Source organism: Mytilus californianus, unplaced genomic scaffold (genome assembly GCF_021869535.1).
Source record: "Mytilus californianus isolate M0D057914Y unplaced genomic scaffold, xbMytCali1.0.p SCAF_9, whole genome shotgun sequence".
NCBI classification, from domain to species: Eukaryota; Metazoa; Mollusca; class Bivalvia; order Mytilida; family Mytilidae; genus Mytilus; species Mytilus californianus.
The window spans coordinates 39,911,581-39,922,232 of record NW_026262745.1 but is presented as its reverse complement, the minus strand read 5'-3'; the positions used below and the strand labels follow the sequence as shown (position 1 = coordinate 39,922,232).

Below are 10,652 nucleotides of genomic sequence, written 5' to 3'. Positions count from 1 at the left end.
AATTCTTGATTTAATTTAAAATGTAATGCATGTATATGTTTAATGCAACTTAAGTTACTTTTCTTTTTTTAAACGAGAAAACGATACAAAGGGGCATTTAGAATACATTTATAAGTCGAAGAAAAAAGACTCCACCATGGTCAAAAGAAAAACGACGAAAATACGAACAAAAGTCCACAAAAACTCTACAAAGAAAAATAGAGTTCATTTCGCCATGACGATAAAAAAAAAAATCAACTAATTGTGACGAATCATGGTGTTAGTTTTCCAATTATAACGGTAAAGTTTAAATAATTAAGACTTCTGATAAATTAGCCCGGATAATTTGACAAACCACAATATAAATTGAATCAAGTTGTCGCTAACGATAGTCGAAAGTTAATATTTGGTGTCTGACGGTAAAAGGCGATTCAACCATCTTGAAAGATTTCTAGGATCACTTATTACAACACGGACCCGTGTATGTAAAGACGAATATATAGATATAAGAAGATGTGGTATGAGTGCCAATGAGACAACATTCCATCCAAGTCAAAATTTATAAAAGTAAACCATTATATAGGTCAAAGTACGGTCTACAACACGGAGCCTTGGCTCACACCAACAGCAAGCTATAAAGGGCCCCAAAAGTTACTAGTGTAAAACCGTTCAAACGGGAATCATCATCCGAATTTGATCTATGATACAATGTAAATAAAATGTATATCTGCTTTATATTTTCATTGCATTGAAAGATATTTGTTGTTTTATTTTTCTAATTGATCTCGTTAGGCCGTCATAAAACAATTTATAGTAACAGAACTTATTTTTCTTTCTTGACCTTACTACTAGGAAAGTTTATAAAAGCCCGCGCACTTAACATACTACGGGAGATAACTCTGCAAATATTTATCATCATTACAGTTGTCTCCCTGTTGTTGTCAATGAAGCCTCACGCTGCCAGTTAGATCAGAAAACTCACCTTCTGGTAATAAGTAAACTTTACTGTATTTTTGGAATATATTGTTGAAAATGTTATGCTGTTTTCGAAGTTTATTTAAAAAACCAACGTACAGAAATAAAATTTTGGTGTGCCCCTTACTTCTAAAATCCCCCGAATTTCTAGCAAAAAAAGTATAAATGAAATTACGGCTTACACGTTTAAATAATAGGTAGCTGGTGACTGTGTTAAAATCAAGATAAGAAAGCATGTCCTGTATCCAGGTACATAGTGTTCAAGGTAAATCCATTCAGCCTATCCTAGGCTATATTGAACAGCTCGATTGACATCATTAAATAAATTAGAACCTGCGTGCCATGACCGTTGCTACAAAATAGACTTTTAATAGTGTGATATTTTTACATATTACACTTGGAATTTCCTTTTTCAGATAGGGTATCTTGAGTATTTTAAAATCCTTTAAGATGATACTGTTCAGTTTCACCAATCCAATCATGCCAATGGAATAAGGTAAATGCCAGTTATTTATCAGCTCTTTCTTAGATTGCTATAACACAGATAGTCATCTCAGGTTCATTGAACTCTATGACCTATACACATTCTGTTCATTTATTGAAAATTATGAATGATCACAGAAATACTACTTCAATACTTAATTGATAGGGGTGCCGCTGGGGTTCTGTTACCCCACCCTTTTCAAATAATTTAGACCTTAAAATTGTATACCTTTTCATATATTGCATAGGTAAAATTGTACCCTTTTCCCATACAGTAGTGTCCGGTAATTCCGCCCGTCCGCAAACCTGCCCACTCCAATTTACTTCCGTAATTGTCACTTCCGTGAATATTTCGTCTGCTATTTTATTCGTAGGAACTGTACTTATCCTCACTGCAGTGGCGTAGCTTGCCTTCTGTTATTACCGAGGCAGGGGGTCTGGGGGGCTGGCCCAGCCCCCAGAAGCTATCGAGGTTTTTACAATTTGAACAAGAAGAATCTATTAAAAATAATAGTTGTTGTTTAATTTTATTTCATCATAATAATGTTAATATGCCTTACACTAAGTTATACTACCGATTTATTAGTTGATTACTGGTATACCTGCATCATTTTCAATGTTCAGATGAATACATAAATCTTCTCGAAAACATTTACCACTTTTTCAAATCGAATCCTTTCAGTGAACTTCCCAGATTTAAAATTCTTTACGAATACAGGAGACAGATATGTCAAGTTCAAAATTGTCCTGAGTCTATAGAAAGTTGTGCATGGTTTAAACTGATACTATCTAATCTACGGTCAACTCAAAATTATAAAAATAACAAAACAAATGAAGATATCACATAAGACAACCACTGACAAGTCATTTTCCTGACTTGCTAACCATGCTAACAGTAACTGAAATCTAGCTCAAAAGCCTAATCTGCCGAAAATTTCCAAGCCGTTGTACTCTAATATAGGTGGCTGTACCTCACTGTGACATAAGATTTAACGTTATATCAGAAGGAAAACATGACCTTGTTCGATGGCCAGAAGAAACCTATACAGAAAAACAAACGCAACGATTAAGGTTTATTTGAAATACTTTTTGTGATGATCATTTACTCGCTTGGTCGTGGGTCACGAATCAATGAATTATATAGATAATCATCACAAAACGACGGACAGATTGAACAGCAGAATTTCTTGATAAACTAGAAGATAAACACATGCTACAAGTAAAGTGCACCACAGCACTTGTATTGGTTGTGTTTCGTCCTGGAAGGTCTTCAAATTCTTAAATAGTTTTGAACTTTTTTCCATCCATGATGAAAATGACAACCGGCGAAGTACTAACATTTACGTTATTCTGAAGTCTTCATGCTGAATGAAAACAGTATTTGGTTGAAATTTTTATATATAAACTGACATTATGTATGAACTAACAGACATATAATAAATATTTCTCTGGAATTAGTGACTCCTTTAAATATTTTAGACGTTACGGTTATAAATGAGGGTTTGAATGGGGTCTTCAAATATTTATTTTAAATTATTTTCGCCCATAATTTGATTTTCCTTTCTTTCATATTTTAGCACTATTTTAAATCTCTATTCTTCAACTTTGAATTAATTTCAGGGCATTTTTCTGTTTTCTATAAACCTCATCCAGACCCTCATATACTAGAAATCATTCTCACACAAAATTAAATAACTTACCTGATTCAATGGTCAAATGATTCGATCGGGGAAGACTCGTGAGTTGGATCATCATCTATTCTACTGATTTTGCTTGCAATGGGGTAGGACTAAATAAATCTGTTGTCGATTTTTTTTTTACTCCGATAAATTTAGATTACAGAAAACTACCGCAAAGGGGATTTCCAACTAGGGGAGGGAAATGATTCCATAAGTCTTGAATTCGCAAAGGGTATGAATCAATAGCGGCAACAAGACGAAACAAGTCGGTATATTAGCATTTAGTAACTAGTCTGCTGCATTAGGTGGAAATCGTTTAAAAGATTATAAAGGAAAAGTTTTTTTTTTTTTTTTTTTTACTGAGGCAACTGCCTCGGTTGCCTCAACGTAAGCTACGCCAATGCACTGCATGTCAACTTTTAAAGAAAAATCCATTATTAAGAAAATATCGAGTTATATCTATAATACAGTTCCTAAAGATAATGATAATCATATTATTGCTTACAAAACTCATTTCTGACTTGAAATTCATTTTTTTTTTCGATTGTCTGGAATTCCTTTATAAGTGGTCTATTAAAATATCACCACTTTCCTTTCATAATTATGTGATAAACTGGCTCTACAATCTACATACACATTTACTGCTCATGGGCGGATTTACCGGACAAAAAAAATCCGATAAAAACACAGGTGACACACTTGTTTTGTTGATTTTATAATTTATTTCAGATATTTTCGGGGAAATGAGATAAAATTCTCAAAATTAAGTTGTCAGTGAATAGATTTATATTAAATTTGATACAATTTGCATTTATTTAAGCAGAAATGCATACGATCAAAGCCTTATATGGGCGGAATTACCGGGCTGCATCGTATTGGTTGGGTTTCGTGTAGTGTGTTGAAAAGTGGATATTTGAGGCTAGGATTCCTTATGTAGTATTTACTTATGGTGAGACTTTCGGCTGTGAAAAAACAACAGAGCTTTTCATATCACAAGTAATGGAAACTTTATTGACCTTATCATATATTTCTGATAGTTTTCCCCACCTATTCATATATTTTCAAGCTGGAAAAGCTCTGTCGTTTTTTCACAGCCGAAGTCTCGGCACGCCTATCACCTTGTATATAGGAAGTGACTCCCCCGAGGTGATTTAAGATGTAGGGAAAATAATTTATACTAAATAGTCATGATTTTTTTTTAGAAACATGGATAACATATGGTTGGAACCCACTGGTACTTATTTATATTACTTGAACATATAATGAAGTTGTGCACTTAATACTATTATGGAATTGTTAGAGGAATTTTCCCCATTTTTATAGACTTGGGAACTAAGTAATTTTTCAGCAAAATTTACAATTGATGGCACCAGTTTTGTGTACTCAACCTCTACTACAGTTTTTAACCCAGATCCATGAAATTTCACAGAAAGATTGCACACATGTTGAAGTTGTGCACCTGCTATTATGGAATTGTTTGAGGAATTTGTTCCAGTTATTATTCACACTTGGGATCTTAATAATTTTTCATCAAATTTTCAAAAGGTGGTACCAGTTTTGTTTTTCAACCCAGATCTTTAGAACTTTACAGAAAGTTTGAAACCCTATTGACATGATTGAGGTTATGCACTGTTCTATTATGGAGATGATTAAAGATTTTTCACCTTTTTCCCATTTTAAATTTTCATTATTTATTATGTTTAAATAATCTGTTGTTGAAGAAAAATTCTGCGTAATCTGGCCATTTGAGTCTTAGAGCCATTTATGTCATAATAAGCACAATGATAGCAAAGTGCTCTTTTGATTTGGATAGTTCTGTTGACAGTTCATGGAGTTTTGTAATATACAATTTTTTTTTTTATTTCTGTAGACCATATTTTCATGTATTGGAATATGCACTTTTATAATACATGTACATACATGTAAATGTGTATTTTTCTGTTGACAGATGATGGCGTTTTGAATTATACAATAAAATTTGTATGTGTCTGGTGACAAAAGATGGACTTTTTGAGTTTGGCTGAAGCCACTGCATCTTTACACAGTGGTCGAATTTCTCTTAGAGATATAAAGGTGAGTGAAATGATATTGCTATATCATCTTATCCATCTGTTTACTGTAAATTCAGAAATTATTGCAATGTTTTTATTATTGCGAAAAAATGCGACGGTTATAATTACATTGCATGTATGTCTCATTATGATACGTTATTTTGATTGGCTAACAGCAATCTTCCGTCATTCTGAAATTAACCTTCATTTCAAAATGAAATGTTACATTCATGATGACACGAGCTCTAACAATAAAGTGCACAGGTAAATAAAAGAAAAAGTTGATATAAATCGTGTTTTTATGATCCTAGCTAAAAAAATGTAATTATAAGTATTGAATGCTTCTTATAGTAATTTCATAGGATTGTAAAAGCGTTGACCGTGCTTCATACAAAATGTACTTTGGTCAACGCTTTTACACCCCAATGAATTTACAAAAAGAAGCATTTAATTCATAAATAACTTAAACTTGAATTTTGAAAATTTTTATATGAATTAAACAAGATTTTTTCTCAATATTGCAAAAATTGAAATCGCATTTTAGTCTTAAATGACAAAATCACAATAATTTCTGAAATTACAGTACAATTATAGAGACTCTGCTTAAAATCTTATCTTGATTGACAATACCAGTTACAAGTGCTTCAAGTTCATTGACTTTGTCTATATATAATACACTGGGGTTTATAACATGGAAGTTTTATATCATTTAGTCTTACGATAAACATGCAGTAGTTAGTAACTACAGAATTATTAAACATTGGCCTCGTACAAAAATAACATATAACAGTTAGTCACATACAAAAAAAAAGATATTGTTACCTAAACCCTTATAGTTTCGACACATGATTTTTTAACAACTCTTAGTGAAGTAACACTTAAGACTAGTTTAGAAAGACTTCCTGAACTATGGTTTTGTCTCTTGTAAAATCCGGGAGGGGGGGGGGGGCACTTCCCAATTACAAGGTGATAGAACGTGCCACTGGAACAGCCGAAAGTCTCACCGTAAGTAAGCATTACATAAGGAATCTGAGCTCTTAGCAAAGGGGATATTTTCTCGATTTAACGAAACCCAACCAATATGGGAAAGTTTACATTTTTAGCTACGCAATATAAAAAGAGGTATATATACATTTTTAAAATCTAAATTGTATGAAAAGGGTGGGGTAACAGAACCCCAGCGATACCCCTTATCAGTTAAGTATTGAAGTACACCCCCCACCTTATGTAAAATGGCTATTATTTTTCTAAATGGCTATAATTGCAGAAATTATTTGATTTGAAAGAATTATTTTTCTAAATGTAAGCTTTGGCAATTTGTGCATCTCTTTTCTATTCTTTGTCAAGTTTAGAAGCACTTCCTGAACTATGGTTTTTGTTTCTTGTACTTTATTTCAAATCATTACCAAGTATAAAATAAAATTGAAAATGGAAATGGGGAATATGTGACTATGTCAAAGAGACAACAACCCGACCAAAGAGTAGACAACAGCCAAAGCTGAATGGGTCTTCAACGCAGCGAGAAAATCCTGCACCCGGAGGTGGTCCTCAGCTGGCCCCTAAATAAAATTGTGTACTAGTTCAGCGAAAATGGACGTCATACTAAACTCCTAAACATATAAATGAACTAATATTAAAAAAACATACAAGACTAACAAAGGCCAGAGGCTCCTGACTTGGGACAGGCGCAAAAATGGGCGGGGTCAAGCATATTTTGTGAGATCTCAACCCTCCCCCTATACCTCTAGCCAATGTAGACTAAGAAACACATAGCAATACACACAGTAAAACTCAGTTTAAAAGAAGTCAAAGTCAGATGTCAGAATAGGTAACAAAAGAAACTAAGCAAAATGACAATGACACATAAATGAACAAAGGACTACTAGCAGTTACTGACATGCCAGCTCCAGACCTCAATTAAACTGATTGAAAAATTATGTCTTCATCATATGGAAATCAAGTACAATCCCTCTCCTTAGGGGTTTAGTATCATACCATCATAAAACATATGAGAAGAACATAACCCGTATCATGCCAACAACTGGTTTTAGTAAATGTGTTTATTTCCGATGCAAAGACCCTATGAGTGAATCAATATTAATACGAAAATATGCAATCCTTAATGACTTGACAACAGTATCCTAACTATATCCTTTCCGAATAAGTCTGTTTAAAGGTTTGGTTAGCTTTTGAGGTGAATGCCGACATTTTGTGCTTTGTAAAGAATATTACCATAAAATATTGGATGTGAAATACCTGAAAGTATAAGATGTCTGCATGTTGATTTATATTTACAAGTGATGTCCTTGTACCGACGATAAAATTTAGTAAATGTTTTGACTAGTTTGTGATATCGAAAACCCTGGTGTAATAATTTTTCAGTAATACAGAGATTTCTTTCATTGAAATCCAATATGTTGTTACATACACGAGCTAATCAAACAAGTTGAGATATGTAAATAAAATTGAGAATGGAAATGGGGAATATGTCAAAGAGGCAACAACCCGACCAAAGAGCAGACAACAGCTGAAGGCCACCAATGGGTCTTCAACACAGCGAGAAAATCCAGCACCCGGAGGTGGTCCTCAGCTGGCCCCTCAATAAAATTGTGTACTTGTAACACCATAAGATGGCGAAAAGGGAACGTCACCATTTAAGGAATGACTGTAATATTTTTTCTGTCTATGAAGAAATAACATCAAAAATGTGGTGCACACTGAATAACCCGTGTAGCGGGTTATTTTAAAGTGTGCACCACATTTTTTATGTTATTTCGAATAGACAGAAAAAATATTACAGTCATTTCTTATAATTTAATTCTAAATTCCATTTTAAACCTGAGTAAACCATGAAAAAACGCTGATGACATCACGGTCACATGACAAAATTATGTCTATGAGCTGATAAACAAAACAACGTCAGCCAATCAGAAGATGCGTTACATCCAAAATTAAATTATCTAAAAATGGATAATTAACAATAGGAAATGAAAAATCATCTCTTTTATCATAAATTTTGGTATTAAGCTTCCCGTTAAAGATAAAGATATCAAGATCCAGGAAAGGGCAGTGTTCATTGTTAGTATTAGCTTTATTTAAAGTCAGTTCGGCAGGATAAATCTCTTTTAGTGTACATACTGAAGTCGTCATTATTGAGAGCCAATATATCATTTAGATATCTAAAAGTGTTATTAAATTTTTGAATTAGATGTTGTTTTGATGGGTCTTTGCTGATTTTAGTCATAAATTGTAACTCATAACAATACAGAAACAGGTCCGCAATAAGTGGTGCACAGTTAGTCCCCATGGGAATTCCGATAACCTGACGATATACGGAATCTCCATAACAAACAAAAATGTTATCTCGTAAAAATTCAAGGGCAGTTATAGTATCAAAGCAGGTCCAATTGACATACTTCTTTTGTTTGTTGATACTAAAAAATGACCTAAAAGAGTTTGAACATATATATTCGCATTCCGACTTTTTAAATGCCCATTTAATCAGGTGTGTGAATTTTTTCTTTATAAGATTATGAGGCAATATGGTATATAGGGTAGAAAAATCAAAACTTTTAACAGATTCGAAATCACCAATATAAGCATGCAATTTATCAAGTACTTTCAACGAATTTTTGACACTCCAAAAGTAATTAATTCCTACAGTTTCAAAGGCTTTATTTGAGCAATTTATTACCAGGTTTTTGTTATACATATATATATATTCATTGTTATACATATTCATTTTTTGAAATAATATCATTTACAGAAATATTTAGAGAAGGCAAGCTATGTACCATCAAAATTAGAATTTTGCAAAAATGCCTATAGTAATGATGCTGCTCTTTATCTCCACAAATCAGGAAAGAGGGTAAATATGATACAATTATAAAAAAGGACAATTTCAACACCGTATGAAAACAATTGATGTTTATTTTTTTTTTATTCATGTGATAAACAGACATGTTTTAATTTTTATAATTATTTATTTTTCTGTCATTTTCCTGTTTAAAGCTGCACCAATTTATCTTAAAGAAAGATTATGTGCTTATACTGATTGAATTAATAAAAACTACCGGTACACGTATTATTAAAATTACAGGGTATGTTGTTTTGTGATTTATACTGTAAATTCATTTATTTTCCTAGATATCATGGATATAATGTTCATGGATTGTTTTTTGTAGATATTTGATATCATAATTTAGCCATAGTCTGCATACAAGCATTTCATTGAACTTTAAATTCATGGATTACCTTTAGCCATGAAATCGACAAAAAATGATAATCCCACAAATAATCATTCAGCCACAGTCTTTGTTTCCTATTTCGCAATTTCCTATAGATCTTAAATATTTTAAATCAGATTTGAAGTTCATTGAAAAAGACTAATATTTGACATTTTTTATTTCAGAAATTTGTGAATCTCACAGACTTACATCTCCAAGGATGCACTCAGATTACAAATGCGGGTATTAAATGGCTTTCGAAGGTATTGGAAGAGGCAAAAAAATGCAAATATGTAAGTGGGTTTATAAAATTATTTGTACAATTTCATCTCAGTAATAGGTAGAGATAAAAAACAAACAAACTGGGTTTAGTTAGACAAATTGATGCCATAGATGCCAACGGTTATGATTTTTCCATATTTGTCACGAATTTTGAACCAAAATTACATTGTAACGATTAACAGTATATTTGTTAGATTTTTTTTCACTACCTGCCCGGAACAGTTCCCTGTTTAGGTAGGATATGATGCCTTTTTAGAATATTTTGTGAAGAAGACTTCAGTGCAATGGTCAGTGTTCCTCACTTGCTCATCAACATTGGATCGTAGTCATTATTAAAGGTGGTTACCTGTTTTTCACTCTTTATGAACATTTTTCTAAAATTATTTTTTTTATTAATTTGCTGTTGATCCTATTTTAATAAAATTATGTGAAATAAGCATATATAATTATATAGAATATTTTTGTCTTTACATATTGATGGGGTTCGTGTTGCTTAGTCTTTAGTTTCCTATGTTGTGTCATCTGTACTATTATTTGTCTGTTTGTCTTTTTTATTTTTGACCATGGCGTTGTCAGTTCGTTTTCAATCTATGATTTTGACTGTCCCTCTGGTATCTTTCGTCCCTCTTTTAGTTATATTTTTTCAATCCTTAACTTATAGTGACAAAATTTATATGCATAATGCATGCATGATTAGGACAAACAAGTTTGTCAATAATAATTCAATTGTTGGGATCCAAGTATATGAAGAAGTGGGTGTAATGGATAAATGGGCAAAATCTTTGATTGCCAATTGGAATCAAGAGCATCAAATAAATAACGTGCCTCACAGAGATTATACACTTGTTAGGCCTACAGAGATTATACACATGTTCTTTACTATACAGAGCGTTAATAAATAAAGGAAGATGTGGTATGAGTGCCAATGAGACAACTCTCCATCCAAATCACAATTTTAAGACAGATTAATATAAGCA

At 32.5% G+C, this 10,652-nt stretch overlaps 1 protein-coding gene across 1 annotated transcript in view; it reads left to right on the top strand.

Moving 5' to 3' along the window:
• The first annotated feature begins 925 nt into the window (after window positions 1-925).
• Window positions 926-10,652, top strand: part of LOC127716353 (uncharacterized) — a 133,449-nt gene continuing 123,722 nt past the window's right edge. Inside the window, exons 1-4 of the mRNA XM_052222524.1 lie at window positions 926-967; window positions 5,065-5,189; window positions 8,934-9,035; window positions 9,579-9,686. Of these exons, the coding sequence (XP_052078484.1) occupies window positions 5,118-5,189; window positions 8,934-9,035; window positions 9,579-9,686 (282 nt within the window). The 5' untranslated portion in view covers window positions 926-967; window positions 5,065-5,117. The remainder of the gene's footprint in view (window positions 968-5,064; window positions 5,190-8,933; window positions 9,036-9,578; window positions 9,687-10,652) is intronic.